Genomic DNA, 19,082 nt, shown 5'->3' with positions numbered 1-19,082 from the left:
GAGCATTGAGATAGCATATAGAGGCCATTGGTTTGATTTCCCGGAAACACATAGTGACAAAATGTATAACTTGGACTGTAAATCTCTCAATAAAATAGTCTGCCAAATGTATAAAATATTTACAGTAAAAATAATTCACGGTAGTGCGTAAAGATAAATGGCTTTACCTTTAAACTCAGGGCAATTTGACGAATGTATATCATATTTAAGTCCTCCAAAATGCGAAGTTTCTCCTCCATGTCTGCGAGTCTGTCTATGGGCATCATTCAAGAAGGATATCAGCTTCTGATTTAAAGTTCAGTCTCCCACTGCACTTCCTCCTCCCCTTCAAACCATTAATCAGACCTCAGAGTTAAGAAACATAATTGAAGGTCTGGCGAGTGCGTGAATAAAATGATCCAAGAGTACACGTCGTGTTCAAGAAAATCGTCGAGAGTCTCCGTAAAACATTCAGAAGCGGCATGCGTCCAAGATAAAAAAAATACACATTAAAAATAAAGAAAACGAAAGACAGATGATAAAATGATCCGCTCAACAGTCGCTCAAACTCTTCCAGCTGCCGCGATCGTGCGTACTTCTCCACGTCTGCCTTCAACAACAATAGCGAATCAAGCCAGTAAATGAACGCTCTCTACAGGAAAGACAAAGACTTTTAGAACCCCCACAAATCAACTTCTCTTTAGCGCTTCAGCATAATGGGTTATTTACATGCTGTTTCCTTCTTTGTGTCCCTCTGTGCTGATGTGAAGTGTGTCTGTGTGCTCTGGCAGACCTTGCCACAAAAGGGCATCGCAGCGCGAGCAGACTGACTGTACTGCCTTTGCACCGGGGACTTTTCCCGTTCGTTCTCAACTGACCTTAATAAACAAATAACACAATATCATGCATGACAGTAAGCGCAGGCACCCGCTTAGTAATAATGTAGTAACCATGTTTTTTGACTGACTATTTGAATTAAATTTAGTTATTATAATTTTAAAACAAAATCTGTAGCTGTTAAATCATGGCAAATTTATATTCATAAAATTTGAGATCTTTAGAAGAACTAGAAATAATGTAATCTGAAGAAACAACATGGGGTTAAGTTAAGGAGTTAACACAAAATGCCTTAAGAAAGCTGTTAAGAAGTCATGATAACCAGCCTGTTATATGTATCCACACTAAAAGCCTAGAATGTGTGGCTTCTGCTGTTACAGCTGCAATACAGAAACATTAACTACAGGAAACAAAAGGTCCATCTGTCCTCGCTACTAAAAGAAGAGTGCTTTGTGTGAATTCCTTCCTTTATGAAGCCAGCCAAGACCAATTTCATCTTAATTGTTTAGTGGTGTAAACTGAGCATTTTACCTGCGATGTAAGGAAATACATTTACTGGAAAATGTACATTTTATTGCTTATAAAGATTTACTAATATATGTTTCAGTAAGTGGTTTACGCATGGTAGCACAATATCAATGTTTAATATACACTTAATTATTTACAATGCCATGGTTCAATTCCAGAGTGGTCACAGGATTCTGTTTATTTTAGCATTAGACGTAAAAATCAATCCATGAGAAAATATTTTTTTTTCCAGACTGAAAAATATTTTTTTAGATTCATGTAGAGTCAATGTTCATAAAAACATTAATCTTTAGCACATCTCTTGTGAATGCCAGGGACGTTGGTGAGTATTTCACATAAAGAAATCGGTCTTTGGTGGCCACATGGTTAAAGCAGAAAATGCCAGCCAAAATAAATGTTACTGTAAATTTTTTTGCTGTGGTTATGCAGCTATAGCTGCCAGTAATTTACGGGAGATTTATATTTATCTAGTTTATTGACAAAAGTTTGTTCAAAGATAAATGAACATTAAACATGAATAAGTCTTTTAGGGAAAAACTATAAAATAACGGCAATATGCAAAGCATTCTGGGAACCAGAAATCCTCATCGACCTCTTTTTTCTAATTTCGGTTCCCAGAATGCTTTGCATGAGGCTGTTATGTTATAGTTTTTTTCTGTAAAGACAAAGACTTGTTCATGTTTAGTGTTCATTTATCTTTGAACAAACTGTTGCCAACTACATCAATGTAAATCTACAGTAGGTTACTGGCAAACTGCTGCCAGTAATACTGTAATTTCTACAGATTTGTATTACAGTACACCTACAAATCTACATAATTTTGTCTAACCCTGATGAATCCGGAGTAAAAATGTACTGTCAGAACATTCAAATGAATGCTGGAGATAACTTAAGATACAGATGGGGTTCTATGCACAAAGCCATAAATCTTGTCACCCCAGGGTCTTTTTCTAACTGACAATGATACAAAATAAATAAAAAACATGATTTTTTATTTTGCTTAAGTCTTGGGAGAAAAAGGAAAAACAGACTACAAAATATGGCCTCTGACAGAGTAGTATTCAGTGTTGGTGAAAACAAAGTAGACTCAAGGGTCTTGACTCTGTGAAGTTTAATCTACCATGTGTGGCCAAGAGTATTAGCATTCCTCTTGTAATATCTGTAAAAAAGTGGACATAAAAATTTAAATTACATTATTTACACTACATATTATGGCTGTCAAGGTTAACGCGTTAACGCATGCGATTACATTTTTCAGATTAACGCGTTAAAAATATTTAACGCCATTAACGAAACATACGTTTTTTCTGTCATTATTGTAGCGTTACATTATATAATCACACTCTTATTCATATAAAGACCTTTAAACTATGTATGTCCACAGACCACAGATCATTTATGGTCCCTGTGGGGATCTATTGTTCTTTTCCTTCGATAAGATAACGTCCACAGACAACTCAAAAACAGTGTAATAAACGAAACAGTGCATATGTGACCCTGGATCACAAAACCAGTCTTAAGTAGCACGGGAACATTTTTAGTAAAAGACAAAAATACATTGTGTGGGTCAAAATTATTGATTTTTCTTTTATGCCAAAAATCATTAGGATATTAAGTAAAGATCATGTTCCATGAAGATATTTTGTAAATTTCCTACCTTAAATATATAAAAACTTTATTTTTGTGAGTGGATGGTCTGCCACAGTGCCCCTGATTAACAACTTCAAAGGCAATTTTCTCAATATTTTTATTTTTTATTTTTGATCAGATTCCAGAGTTTTAAACGGTTGCATCTCAGCCAGATATTGTCCTATTCTAACAACTCATATATCTATAGAAAATTTATTTATTCAGCGTTCAGATTATGTAAAAATCTCAATTTCGAAAAATTGACCCATAAAACTGGTTTTGTTGTCTAGGGTCACATATAGGGCTCCAAAAAAATTCCATTTCTTTCATTTACAATTTACAGGTTTACATTAGGCCTCCATTCAATTAAACTTCATTATATATATAACATATAACAACTTTAAAAAGTGATGCAGACGAATGTCATCAGAGTACCGCAAAAACGTTTCGAAAGCACGGAGCTCTGCTCTCCCGGTGTTGTGCCGAAAACAGACTCCCTGCCAAATTACGACTCCCCCATTCCCCACTAACATTAGGTGTTAGGATTAGGTGTGGGGGAGGGGTTAGGATTATCCAATCCCCAGCAAAATCAATGAAGGCAATCGTAATCTGACGGGGAGTTCAAATTCGGCACAGCACCGGCACATTGATGTCATACGCCGATCGGTCTGCGTAACCCCTCATGAAAGCGAACATAACTAGCGTCTTGCTAATAGCTTTGTAGTTCGGTTCGTACATGGTCAAGACACTTACATACCGGCATTGAAACTCCTCTGTCAACCTTGACAGCTGTAAGTATGGACTTCATATGATTCATATGTTTGAAAGACTGCACACACGGATATGAGGATTTAAACAGCGCATTCATACTTTGCTTCCATCTGCTCACCGGATACTTTGCTGCATGGTGTTTTTAAAACTTCTTACATGTGATTATAGTGAGGCAACGAGTTCTGTATCATACGCTGAAAGAATGACGCTCGCTTTTCTAAACTCCTCGCGCTCTGATTAGTTTGATTCTCGGCTGCGGGCGCGCCACGTGAGAGGTTACCATAGAAACGTTGTTTGCCGTTGATTACTGTCGTGACGCTTGCGCATAGCCACGGCCAGGACAACCTGAAATATTCATATATATTATGTTTTTAACAATCTAATGATGGTTAAGGGTAAGACACCTGGCGAGCCACATGATTTTTGAAAAGAGCCGTGTGTCAGACAGCGTACCAGTATTAACTTCTCTCTCGTGCTCGAATGAAGAAAAACACAAGATTATGCCAGAAACCACATTTTGTCTAGTATTTTTGCAAGCACAGTCTTCAACAAGTTAAATAAAGTCTTAAATGAATGCAATTGCAAAGAGTAGTAAAAATAGGAAGCGCATTAGACCTGCTCAGAGCGGCAGCTCTTAAAGGCGCAGTTCTTAATTAACAGCGGCCACTAGCGTTGTAAGATTTGCCACGAATCGCTCAGGCCAAACACGACGGTGGCCACCACTACTAAAAGATGTCGTTCTCATGTTGATGCAGGGAAGAGATTTTGCGGGCATTAGAAAGACTGTAGAAAGAGCTATGACTTATGTATTACATAAAATAAAAGGTTTGTGGATTTTAAGTTTAAAAAGAAGGATAAAAGTCAGGCAGGAGCTAGGACCTGCGCTAATATTATAAAGACTTTACAGCAGAGACACGTTAGGATTAAGTCTTTTAGCAGAGATACTCACAGATATCTATGGAGATACTTTCCAGCAGAGAGACGTTGGAGAGAAAGATCGTCTTAAAATCATCCCCGAGGAGGTTGCTTTAATTCGGATCAGTATGTGAGTAACATACTAACATACCAAGATATGTTGTTGTTCTAATATTAGCTTTGTGACGGAGCAGTTTTGAGTGTCATTGTTTATCTGGAACTGCTTTAATATTGTACTCGTCCAGATACTTGAGAGAGCGAGAGCGCGTTGGAGCAGAAACTGGAGAGCGAGCGAGAGTGCGTTTTATTCTTTTAGTCGATGAATAAACTTTCAGTTAATCCGCGGGTCACATGCGTTCCGCACTGGATCACGGATCTTCCCGCGATCCGTTTCACCACGATACCGCAGCGGAGAGGAAGAGAAAATGCACGTTGTAGAGTTGTTTGTCCATTTAGGGCTGCTGTACAAAACATGGTGGCGAATTCAATGTATGAAAGGCCGCTCTGTATGTAGATATAAACAGCATATTCTAAGGTATTACAAACATAACGGTTCATTATGTAAGGTCTTTATACACCTTTTTTTTGAAAGAGTAGGAAAGAGATAGAAGTCAGAGCTGATCAGTCAGGTGTTGACGGAAGAGATGTGTTTTCAGACGGTTTTTAAAGATGGCTACAGAATCTGCTGATCTTGTAGCAGCGGGCAGATCATTCCATAAATGTGGAACCGATCCCGAGAAGGTACGTGAGAGAGATCTTTTACCTTTTTGGGATGGCACCACAAGACGTCGTTCGTTTGCAGAGCGTAGGGATCTGGCGGGTATATACGTCTGCATTAGCGAGCGAAGGTAAGGGGGTGCTAAATCAGTGGTGGTCTTGTAGGCCAGGAGCAGAGTCTTGAATTTGATTCGGGCGATTATAGGGAGCCAATGTAACTTGGTGAAGAGAGGAGTGACGTGCACTCTCTTCGGTTCATTGAAGACCACTCTTGCCGCCACATTCTGCATCATTTGTAGAGGTTTGGTTGTGCAAGCTGGAAGTCCAGTCAGTAGCGCATTGCAGTAGTCCAGTCTGGACAGAACAAGAGCCTGGACTAGGACTTGCGTAGCATGCTGGGATAGGAAAGGTCTAATTTTCCTGATATTGTAGAGGATGAATCTACAGGACCGGGTGGTGCTGGCACCATGATCAGTGAAGTTAAGCTGATCATCGATCACCACTCCCAGGTTTCTTGCCGTTCTGGAAGATGTAATGGTTGATGAGCCCAGTTGAATGGAGAAGTTGTGATGACTCTTTGTGTCGGCCGGGATCACAAGCAGTTCTGTTTTAGCAAGGTTCAGCTGCAGGTGATGGTCGTTCATCCAGAGCGCGATGTCGGCTAGGCATGCTGGAATGCGTGCAGAAACAGTCGAATCGTCAGGCTGAAGTGACAGGTGGAGTTGTGTATCATCCGCATAGCAGTGATAGGAAAAGCCATGTTTCTGAATGACAGAGCTTAGGGATGTCATGTATACAGAAAATAGTAACGGACCAAGCACTGAGCCCTGAGGCACCCCTGTGTCGAGATGTTGGGACTCATAGACCTCTCCTCTCCAGGATACTCTAAATGTCCTACCTGTGAGGTAAGACCTGAACCATTGTAGCACCACTCCAGAGACACCCATAGCCTTGAGGGTCGACAGGAGTATGTGGTGGTTAACAGTGTCAAAGGCAGCAGACAGATCCAGTAGGATAAGTACAGATGAGTTAGAGGCGGCTCTTGCCAGTCTCAGGGCTTCAATGACTGAGAGCAGCGCAGTCTCAGTGGAATGACCGCTCTTGAAACCAGACTGGTTGCTGTCCAGGAGGTTGTTCTGGGTGAGAAAGGATGAGAGCTGGTTACATACCACCCATTCAAGAGTTTTAGCAATGAAGGGGAGGAGTGATACCGGTCTGTAGTTCTCTAACAGATAAAACAAAAATTCCTTTAAAGGGGCCTCGTTCTTAAACGTGCTGCTGTGACTCCCGTGACCAATGTTAATCAAAGAACAAAAGAAAAGAAGAAATCAATGTGATTTTGTAGCTTTAATGAGGATTCTTCTGTATTTCATGTGTTTAGCAGTAAAGACTGTAAAGTGTTTGAGATCTTTGTTTATTTTCTGTATATTTCCTACCTGTTAGACAGTGTGAAATTATTAGAATGTAAAAGTATATTTAACAACATAAATGCTGCGTGTGATCGATTGACAGCACTAAAATAAACATGTTAAACATGTAAAAATAAATAGTGTATGTTTAATTTCACTATACGTGTGCGACGAATCGCAGTTAATCACACGAAAAGGGTGTGCTTAATCGCAATTAAAATTTTTAATCTATTGACAGACCTAGTACATATACATTATATTATTTGTGACAAGAGGATGAACTCATTACATCAAATAAAAACAGCGGCCTAGATAGTCTGCATACATAAGTGGATGGGTTGGTACATCCACAGATAACGTGCCATATAGCCTTAAATGTTCAGGTACCAGCTTCAGAGTGCAAACTGAAAAGAACCGTAACCCTTTGACAGGCTTTTGTTCATTACCGGATGTACCGAAGCATTAGGGGACATTTCCCGTTCACAATCAAGAATAGAAGAACAGCATGGTTTCTTGTTTGGGTGGCTGGGGTGATAAAGCTGTAACTGCTTAGGTGGCAAGAAGAAGGGATTTGACTGGGTGGAGTAAGGAAATGCCATACTGAAGTTACGACAACACTTCAGGTTTGCTGTACACTTAAATCTAGTGAAAGGAAGTATTTTGACAGGAGAAAGAGACTGTTTTTCAAGTCCGCGGAGCATAATTTATACTTTGGTTGTATGGGTTCATTTGCTGCAATGCTTTTCTAAGCTCTGTGGCTCAGTGATTGAAAGGTTTGGTGAATTTAAGATTAGAGTCAAGAGTTTTTAAATCCCTTAAAATATACATAAATAAAGCAGGTCCGCACAGAATCTGCGGACAGAATTGAAGCTTTATCGATTCCTGAAAAAACGAAACATCCGCCAACTGGAACACTATTTTTATGCTCTCAGCTACCAATACGAATCTAGTACTATTAGCTTTACTTAACACATTGTTTAATGTTCAAATATTCTGCATATAGTTATAGTATAGTTTCCAAAAATACGTTTCACATTCAAGCCTTCCTAATAGGTGAATAAAAAGTAAATTTTAAGTATGTAACATTATAATGGCAGGCGTTTTTAATTAATTTGGGCTGAAGTTCAGTCTAAACACATCTGTGAAACAAACAGACAGAGGGAAGGGCAAACTCTGAAGAGCCACAAACCACTACAAAGAGCTACCCAGCCCCATCTGTGAATGCAGGCCACAAGAAACAGAAAGAAGAGGCTTATGAACTGTAAACACATACACAAAAATGTGCGTTTAGGAGATTGATATAATTGAATATTGTGAAACTAATTGTAAATAATATAAAAATAAACACCAAAAGTCACAGAAATTATGCATTAATTTTGTCAGAGATGGAATTCTCTCTTCATACTGACAACACTTAGCAGTGTCTGTTCGCAACATAGCAAGGCTTTCATAAATTTGCTTATCTTAAAAAATCTTATAAAGAAAAACTACAAAACATGCTGATGTCACTGCTTGGTTGTCACAGTATCTTGGCTGCTGATTTTCTCCAAAAAGAGGCATGGGAATTTCTTTCTTAGTGTTTGTCCGAGGTTTAGGTCCTTCGGGATCTCAGAACTTCCTGTCTGCCGTCAGCCTTAAACCAGTGTCACCGTGCTAACATGCTCCACATGTCCACGAACAGTGAGCTTCCCTCGGCTCACAACTTCCCAGTGAGACTGTTCAAGTCAGCTGCTGCCCGTGTGATCTGGCCCCCATCCCAGGAGCTTTCCATTGCCTACAAATCAATGCTCTCTATCAGTCACACACAAGCACACACACAACATACATCTTGTAATCCACCTACATAGCTTAATGATTATGTTTCAAAATTATGAAATGAACTACATTCAATTTAAACACTGTTAATGAGAAATTGATGATTATTTATTGCACTGAAAGCTTTCCAATGGGATGCATTAATATGAACGGAATGAAGCTCATGAAGCTCATGCACTGCTCATTATCGCCTATTAATAATATGATTGAACCACAGCATGACATGGAGTTGTTACAGAATCAATGTGCTGGTGCGTAGACCTGGCAAGTCATTGACTTTGACTTTACTCTTTACTGAGGAGATTGTCTGGGATAATGTCTCCCTCTTGTGGACAATTCTAACGGGAGCAATTGCACATTCTTCTGAACATTCAATGCAAATCAGGAATGACTTAATGTCTCATCTTGGTTTTGTCTAATGCATGAGCTAACCAAAGCAGCAGTAAATACAAATGTGTTAGGGCAAAATGTGTGAAATAAAGCTGTGAGGCCAGGCCAGAATCTGCAGCAACTTTTATGTTTTTATTTAGTAAGGTTTTTTCCAATAAGGTACAAAAAGCCACAGACACAAGATGAATCACATTTGAAAACATCACACTAAGTCATGTCTGACTCTGAGTCTGACAGCTCTGAGATTGATAGGAGACTATTGTTAGTCTGTATGATACATTTTTTTATACCTATAAGTTGTCTAGAAGATATGTGTTGTTTAAAACATCTTGAACCAACTGTATTTGCTAAAAACAATACTTGCGTATGGCACTTGTTTAGGGCTTGTTTAAGATAACTATCCTAACAATAACTAGTTAGTATAGTATCACACTTTTAACAGAGCGTATTTGTGTTATCTGCTCAGAAAATTTAGTCCACTGTTACCAGCAGTGATTGACAGGCAGAATTTCAGCTTCAGATTTTTTGCAGATTCCATTTGGATCTGCCAACAGTCACCCCCTGGCACACTGTATGTTATATAACATTATAAAACGGTCAGTTCTGGTCCTTGATTCTGATTGGCTGAGCCGAGTTCTAAGCCGTTATAAAATACCCCAGTAACCCACTGCTTCTTGGGGCTTATTGCTTTATTATATAACAGTGGGGGTAAAACTGTTCTTCAAGAAAAAAAAACAGGAAATAAGGATTTATAGGAATAGACAGATAAATGAAATTCCATTTATATTTAAGAGTTAAGAGTGAGAGATAAAGTAAAAGAACCTCGTATTTATGTCTGAAAAGTAGGGAGGAATTTCCTTTCCTTTAGGGACTAGGAGGTACTTATTAACCCCCTCAAGTCATTTCGATTACTTTCAAGATACCTGTTTGTGCTTTTTGGGCATCAACGTGTGAGAGCCCATATAAGAACATAACAAAGGCAAGAAAGGAAGTCATCCACTTGAGCATTCATGAGGGTGAGTGGGGAATTATGTTTTTTTGGATGAGCTATTCTTTTAACCATCAAGCCCAAGAGGGCTATTACCAGATTAATGGTCCAGTCAGGTCCCTCTTTGAAAGACTGACAAACCCAATGAGTCAACTCGAAAAAAAAGAGTCGCACTGATTTCTCACATTTTACACTGTACATTGCGAAACTCAGACCCCTCAGACATCAAAAATACTCCCATAGTGGGGATTGGGCAAAACCAAGTTGCATAGACTAAATCCAAGAAATGAGTAATCTTTCCATTGAATAGCTAGGAGAGAAAGAACTGGACTAACAACGTGATGCAATCACACTCACTGACACACACCTTTATCACCTTATTATCAGAGTAAATTTAGTGCCTTTTAAAGAGGACTTGTTAGCTCATGAGAGGGATTTCTAAAATTGTGCCAGAAAGTGTGTTAATGGCACAGATAAAAATATTCTGAATGTGACAAGGGAACTGGAGAAACTCTCTCATTTTGAGAAGCATTTTAAAGTATTTAATTTATCTACACAAATTGCTATTTTTAGGAGTCAAGGTGTACATGTTTTAAACAGTCCACCAAGAAACATGCCGGCAGACCTTTGCTACATTTATTCATTTAGCACTACAATTTTATCCCAAGCAACTCACTACTACGCAAATTACTCGTTTGTTCCACTGTGTCATCCTCACAGACATTTTACAGGGACTTACACAACTTTCTAACAGTTTAGAGTGACAGGCAGATTACCTACAGTAAGAGGGTCAGCGAAAACAAACAGCGTTACAAAACGCTGACATTTTAATCTCGTCACTGGGGAGTAAAAATAACCTGCCTTAGAGGAAGAGATGCTATTAAAGCTTAACAGATCAGGAGGGGGAATATGAGGATTAATACCATTTTTAGAAACCGAAAGCATTGTTGGGGAACTGCAAAAGTTCATAGGTGTCATGTGTCTGAGGTGAACTAAGCATGTTAGCACATTATTAACAAATGCCCCATGTCAATATGAGTGTTTTATATAGCCTGGGTTTCTACAAAACAGTGTATAGAAGTAGTCATTCACAAACACTGTTACAGCTCCAGGTATGTAATGGTTTGGACTGTGTCCAGCGATGACGTACAGTGCCTGTGTGAGACAGCTGTGTGGCCGTCATCACTCAGTCATTTGTGTGTGAACAATGCTATGCTCTTGGCACATAGTGAGGCCGAGTCTCATAGATGAATAGAAAGTCGGGTGAATGAGGCAAAACTATGTCATCAAATCCACTGGGTAAAACTCAATGACTGTGGAGACTTTAAACTGTTTACAGTTTTGCTGTTTACGCTACATTTAGATTCAAACATACATGCTGTAAGTGCATTACAATCTAAGTGTGAGAACATTTAGAATAAACAAATCAACAAACACACAAAAACAGACAGTGTTGGGAAGTGACTGACTAAAAGCAGCAACAGCAAATCTATATTTTTAGAGGCGTGACAGTAGTTCAGCTGTTTTTAAAGTGCTTTCCCAGTAACAAGTACCAGTGTAGCATGACAGAATGCTACATTGCTGTTTTTTTCATCACTTTTTATTATGGCTGCAGCTTTACAGCTGAGTGAGCTGAGGCAATAAACAAACACGCACGGTCCTTTCTCATACTGCTCACTGAGAAGTCTGATTCAGCTACAGTTCATTTTAACCCATGTTTAAGTCCAAAATTTAATCTTTTCTGAGTTATACAATATATTTTCCCCAAAATAATCGCTATGCGGTTAGCTTTCTTTCAACACTAACTTGCAGTGCAGCCAAGTATATGGCAAGCAAGGTAGTTTTCTCTACACGACACACACGCACAAAATGATTTAGGTAATGCTGCTTATGGGTAACATTCTGCTTTTGAAAATGTAACTCTTGCTAAACAAACACAAGTTCTCGTGTATTCAGAGCAGGATTGTGCTGGGGCACGTCACTGTGTAAGACTGTGCATGACTCACTTCCTGTTTCCAGACAGACACAGGTATGAATGAATCCCTTAAGATGAACTCTGACGGATGGTACATGACGTTAACAAAACTCATCCCTCTTGTCTGTAAGATGTTCCCTCAAGCTAAAAGACAAACACTTTTTCTTCTCGAAACAGCAAAGTTAAATATTCTGGAATGCCATAGTAATTTAGATAATGAAACCATGCCTTTAAGCAAAGAACATAAACCCGTCAATTTAAAGTACAGGAAAGCAGTTAACTCCAGGATCTCAGTCGGATCTAGTCTCGTGAGAAGTTTTGTTTTTGATCGCTGCTCAGGGGACAGTATGATGTAACATGTTGGAGTGATTTTAGCATTAGACAGAAAACACATTCACCTATCAGTGTGTGCGCGATGGATGACAGCATAGACCACTTCAGAAGATGTAAACAACCCTGGTCCAAAAGACTTTTTTTTCAGTTTTTTAACACTGCACGAACATTTGAACCGAATACAACCAACAGTACATTCATAACCAAATAAAAATGGTATTAACAATTAACAAATTAATTACCTTTAAGATTTAATTATATATGTACAAATAACCCCACCCCTAACCCTAACCGTCAATGACATGTGTCACGGTCCCACCGGCTTGTTTATGTAATTCTAGTCGTGTGGTGGGATCGGGGCAGAGTCCTTGGGTTTTATGTGGGAAGGCCATGAGATGTTTATGTTTTTACCTCTCATGTGTTTTTCCAGTGTCTCGTTCCCGCCATCTCGTTTCCTTGTTATCCTTCCCTAAGTGTTTGATTACCCACACCTGCCCCGTGTCGTTATCCCTCGTTTGTCTTCCCTTTAAATACCCTCTTGTTTCTTTGTCTTGTGCTGGTGGATTGTACTATATATGTGCGTGTACATACGGCTCTGTCATTGTGTCCTGTGCGTATGTTTACATTACGTATGTTATGTGCTGCTTCGTGTCATCGTCTTGCCTTGTCCTGTCATCTGTTCATCGAGTGTGAGTTTGTTTGTTCTACCCGGTATTGTTTGTAGATGTTTGGTTGAGTCGTTTAAGCTTAGTTTTGCTGTTCTTGTTTTCTTTTTGCCCCCTCGTGGGAAGTCTTTGTTTTCTGTTTGTTCCTTAGTTTAGTTCTTGATTCATACCCCCTCGTGGGTTTTTGTTTTGTGTTTGTCTAATAAAGTCATTTGTTAACCCCTTCACTGCCTGCCTGCATTTGGGTTCTTCCCCTTACCATTCGTGACAGACATGAAAGCAAATTGTACTAAAACATATGAATTCATAAGAATTAGCCACCTTGTAAAATAAATTCCTAATTGCCATGAGATTATGTTGGCATAAAGACTTGGGGAAAGACATAGAACACATATAGAAAATTACAGGCTAGACAAATAACACTGAATTTGGCAACTGTACATATTAAAGAGCCTGTTTGTTTATTAACATTAGAAAGTGCATGTGCATTAGCTGTAGAGGGGAGCAAATTTTTGTTTTTCATCATGACTCCAAGCTATATGATAACATCATTATTTAAATGTAATTTTGACACTGTGGAGACTTCAGTGAATTGGATAGGTGGTGAACCTGTATGCCTGTTACCTACATGAACAACAGCTGTCAGGGTGTGCACCAAGATGGCCACCAACTCTATTGACCCTAAAGGGACAACTTTTATTTAAGTTATACCGTTTGGCATTTTTAGGGATTTTGTATTACTGTATGCATGAGGTTTAACAAGCCATTGTCACAATTATAAGGCACTGTTCACTGCAAACCTATATATATATATTGTGAAATGCTCTGTATGAAAAATTATTCCGCTAAACACACCACAGAAACAGATAAAAAAACACAAAAGAAACTGTACATCCAACTTACATCTGTAGTAACCATAAAAGAGAGCTCACGTGTTCAGGGCTTCTTGTTCATGTATGAATAATGTTCATGTCAGCTCTGCACAAGTCAGATAAGATAAGAGTGGACACCTTGATGTCCTTGAGCTCGAGATTCTGGTCCTGGACTGTCTGACATCCTGCTGTTGTGAACATCTGAGCTATTCATTCATGGAAGGAAACATGCCAATATTGAAGAATGTTATCAGTAAAGTCAATGTCACCAAAATTACTGCCACAACCAGCGACTGCAACAAAATCCTGTCTTCTGTTTATATGTAACACAGACAAAAATAAAAACATTGCTGACACAAATTATATCCTTGTTTTTCAAATTACCCAAATTTCTGCTACTCATAAGCATCAAGCTATTCATCACATCTCAATAAACCAAACAGAATATAGAAATCATCTAGTGCAGATTAAGAACATAATAAGAAGAGTCATACAATTCACAGTTCTGATTTCTCACAACATTTTTTTGAGGAATTATTAACTACAGTAGATTCTATTGAAGTAGATTTTCCTATCACGCCCCCTTACCGCTAATATCCTGTGCACTGCACAATCACTGGATGTTGTTACCATTACTAGACGTTTTTACCAAAATGCTTCCTGGGTTCTGAATTTTGTTTAAACAATACAAAGCAAAACAAACAAACAAAGATTTTAAAAAATCCTCCTCAAATGCTTTTGCTACTGACACTCAAACATCCTCTCACTTTTACATACACAATTCATACAACTCTCAACACACCTCTCTCCAGCGCTCACAGTTCAAGAGTGCTTGGCATACTAAAATGAGTGAGGCTTCTGTTACATCAGAGAGGATGATTATCCTCTTCCCTGGTTCCTTTTAACAGGGCAATCTGCCAGGGACCAGGAGAACTTTTGGGCCCCAGTGCTGAAAGATTCCCTATTGTTCTCTGAGGCCGGGAGGTTCTTCTAATATGCCGAAGAGGAAATGTTAGAATTTCTCCAAGAATTCAAAACCTTCTAACTTATGAAATGTTCGAACTTATATTTTCTTCCGAATTTCTTAGATATTTAAGATATTAGTTATTACATTCATTATAACATTTTTAACATAACAACTGGTTTGTCTATAAGGAAGTTTCAAAGTACCTGTATATGGACAAGCGCTTAAAGTAAATACACAGGAGAGCCTGTCAATGGAGAAAACAGAGCCATAAAAATACCAAAATCATCTGGAATAAACAGTAACTTTGACTGTGAAAATCAACCAAACTTTGTCTCCTGGTGGAAATGTACAAAATGCATGTCCAAAATACATGGGAACCTTGCTCCAGGATATTTTTACATTCATTATGAGCCACTTTTGAGAACAATTCAGTAGTGAGTGTATTCTGCAGGATTTTGTTAGGAAAGGAGCAGGCAGTGTGGGTAGAAGGGTGTGTCTAGTCTGGTAGTGTGTAACCTACATCACTTTTAACTGCCTTCAGGAAAATCTATATGTGGCAGAATCCCTCAGCAGGCGAGCGGTGTGGTTTCAAGGACCATGTTTTAAAAAGAATAAAAAGAAAACCAAAAGAATGTATGCAAACTAGCCACTTGTAAAAATGATCATAGCTCTAGTGTAATTTTGAGGATATGAGTCGTGAAACTATGTTACTCAGCATAACACAGTGCCACACTACAGATGACAGTGTGATTTAGACAACAACTGGGTTCACAGAGCAAAAAACAAAACAAACAGTTAAAAAAGCTTGCTATACTGTCTGCAATTGTTAAAATACTGTATCTCAAGAACTTTAAAGTAGCATGTTTGTCTGTTTTCTAAGCATACTTTTCAGGTACCAAGCAGACTTGACATTAAACAAAAACAAAATCCACTGGCATCACTCAAGGTCTGTAAGAGTGAGCCAATTTTCCCTTTACGTATTTAATCCCACTTAACTGATCCTCCAGCCATCTTCTTTCTCTTTACCCCTCAGCCTCATTGCTTCATTCACCTGAGCCTTATTCAGTCACGGTCTGTTGCAGTCCCAATACTGGAAACTGGGGCACAATATTGTAAAGTTCCATTAGGTAACCCACTTTGTACACAATGGTAAGAGTTAAAAATCTCTTTAAAATGCTATATTGATTTCCGAACAGCAATCATGGTAAAGATATCAAACAGCAGACTTTATCACATTCAATCGGGAGGTAATACGATGTCAGTGGGGAGCTGGAGACTTAAAGGCTTTTTACCAAAGCATAGAATGACCTTAGTGAAATCCCATGCATTTTAAATGATGGACTGACTTTGACATGTGTAATTATTAGAGTGTTACCTGAGTGGCATTGAAAGGGATTGGAGGGCAAGTCCATTCAGTAAAGACATTCATTTGCAAGACATGCAAAATGCCATTCCAGCTGTTCAAACAACATCAAGTGGAACCTCAACAGCCTTTTAGTTTAAAGAAGGTAAAGAACCATTTTAACCGACCATCTCTTCACTACTTATCAACTTTAGATTCTGAAACTGATGGTAGTTGTGCAATACTAATGAACTGGTAAACAACTTAAATATGCACAGAGATAGGACTATAAACAACCAATGATCCTGTGACACACTTTTACTTACCACCAACCAGGACAATATCTAGTCTGCTCCTAGATTTAGATCTCTAAACTACTGTTCATGTTAATAAAATAATAATAAGATATTTTGTGACATAAATATAAATCCACATGCTCAACAGAGATTTATCTTCATTTTTAGTTTTTTGTCTTAATTTGCATATTATTACCCAAATACTATGAAATGAAAACATTCCCATAGTCAGCAAGCTACACACTAAAGTAAAGACGGGTCCCAACCAAAACATTCAGTTCAGGCACAGCTGCCCTGAACTGCAACTGGGACACTTCAGCATCCAACAGCCACACTCCGAAAGAGCGTTCTTGCTTCTTTCCATCTTACCAACACAGCGAGCTACGTATAAAAATAATGAGGGGTTAGACAGAGTTCTCTTTTAACTCAACCCACTCCAGGATAATCATATACAGATGTTATAGAGCCTTTCCTCTTTAACAAAATGCAAAGGATTAATGCAATGCTAGATATTAATATGGATATAAATTAAACAATTCTATTTTTAACAATAATATGCCTTTAGCCGCAATAAATTAGTGGAATGTAGAACCACTAGTGCCATAGTCAACATAATAAATCTTTCTTTTCCTTGTTGATAAGTTTTTATAGATTTTTTAAAGACTTTATATGATTGTTTTCCAGTTTAATTCACTATAGTCTTCGGCACTTCCTTTTTATTGTGGTCATGCAAACATTTTGTAAAAATAGTCAAGCTGTGAGACAATACTAAATCTTCAAGTATTTCAGCAATGACATATTGACAGTAACAGCCAGCCAAACCTATCCTGTTGAAAATAATACAATACTATAACAATTATGATGGTTTCCATTACAAATATAGTACCATTAAAACTATTACAAACTTATTTTATGTATTGTGTTTTGGACCTGGTCCCGATTTTATGCTGTTCCACCAGAAGATCTGTAGGCTAATGGTTTCTAACAGTTTTTCTATCAGTACGTAACATCTCCGGCTACACACCCGGCGCATTTACTACAGTAGTAACGTACAGATTTTTATTACCTGTGGGGTTTCCATGAAAACACTTTGTCTGAATTTTCCTCTCCGTATCTCCATCTCCAGCGCGGAGCCCCGAGCGATAGTCGCTCTCGCTGTCTGATTTCGGCAAAACATCAGCGACTTAAAGTTGATCCTCTGAAGTGCCCTGTGTTTGAGAGACCCTCTCAAGCAGCAGTTGTGTTTGGGAAATCCACGTTGCAGTCACTGTCACGGGCTCTTTCATGTAAATCAGATGAACAAACCTCACGCTCAAAAACTACAAAAGCTAACGAAAACGTAACAGGGGCGCATGGAGAAGAGTACGCCTGGACTCACGTGTATGAAGTTTGGAATGTGCCAATCCGAAGCCTAACCAGGAGAAGGAGAAGTATGGCGGGTACTTCGTGCCAAAACCTCATGAAAGGTACTCCGTTATGGCGGGTACTTCGTGCCAAAACCTAACGTACGATCGACCGACCGACCGTCTAATCGAACGTCTGACCGAACGTCTTGTGCTTTGAGCGTCTAACAGTGCGGGTGACCCACGTGACGACCTGACGTGACGTCAACGTCTCCAAATTAGCAGTTTTTTTAAACCAGTGTCTATTAACACATCCAACCAATAGGCTGCCCAGTGGCGTATGGTGTAAGCTCTGTATTGCCTAGCACAGGAGATTGGGGTTCAAATCCACTTCTCGTTGAAGTAGCGATGGCCGGTTCGTGAACGAATCGTTCATTTGAACCGGTTCTTTTTAGTGAACCGGTTCACTAAATAAACCAGCCAGTATCAACGACTTTTCAGTAAATCCAACAGTACACTACTACACGCTGAACTGAACTGTTAAGCACGAGCGGAGAAGCTATTCAAGCTATAGCTAAGCTAGCTGATATACTGAGCATGCGTGTTCTATCGAACGCTCCGCCTAGACTAGAGCAATCCTCGTTCTCGATTCAAGAATCGGTTGCCACAGTTTTCGGGTCACCACTGAACCAACCGAGAGCTGTCTTTCGGACACGTCCGATTTGAGAACCGGTTCAACCGGACAACCGGTTCAACATATAAGAAACTACATTTGCAACATGAACATAAACATTTGAACACAGATCACACTTTTTAATGGTCATAAATATTTGTACAAACATATTTTTTATATTAATGTTGCTTAAAATGCATTACAGACAACGTTTGTGCAGTTGTGCTTTTATGTTAATTATTTTAAAGGTTAAACAGAATTGTATGTAAAAATAATAAACTAAACAGTTATTTGTTTCATAAGTAATCCATGGTGTTTTCATGAACATCTTATTTAATTTCTAACAAGATTATATAAATCTAATAATGGCGTAATCATCATGTGCGAGAAGCAAGCGGATTCCTTGAATTGCTCTCACAGACTAGAAGTATCTAGAGTCACGAGAACCGTTTCTGTCGGACAAGTCCGAATTGTGAACCGTCGAACCGGTTGCCGGTTCGTGAATCGCTTCTTCGGACACGAACCGGTTGCAACAGCTTTCGATTCAGCAGTACACGAACCGAAGAGCCGCTTCTTTCGGACACATCCGATTCAGAACCGATGATACTGCGCTTGCGTATAATTTTAAAAGCAGATAA

General features: G+C 38.8%; 1 protein-coding gene across 3 annotated transcripts in view; it reads right to left on the bottom strand.

Moving 5' to 3' along the window:
- The window catches only part of rtkna (rhotekin a), a 79,478-nt gene extending 61,531 nt beyond the window's left edge, over positions 1–17,947 (bottom strand). The window contains exon 1 of one of the 3 annotated variants that reach the window (XM_057328172.1): positions 17,495–17,947. In XM_057328172.1, the coding sequence (XP_057184155.1) occupies positions 17,495–17,605 (111 nt within the window). In that variant the 5' untranslated portion in view covers positions 17,606–17,947. Of the gene's footprint in view, positions 1–167; positions 764–17,494 lie in introns of those variants that run through there. The other 2 variants (XM_057328155.1, XM_057328159.1) reach the window with 2 other exon arrangements.
- Positions 17,948–19,082: the final 1,135 nt, after the last annotated feature.

Source organism: Triplophysa rosa, linkage group LG2 (genome assembly GCF_024868665.1).
Source record: "Triplophysa rosa linkage group LG2, Trosa_1v2, whole genome shotgun sequence".
Taxonomy (NCBI): domain Eukaryota; kingdom Metazoa; phylum Chordata; class Actinopteri; order Cypriniformes; family Nemacheilidae; genus Triplophysa; species Triplophysa rosa.
This window is presented reverse-complemented; position numbering and strand designations above follow the sequence as displayed.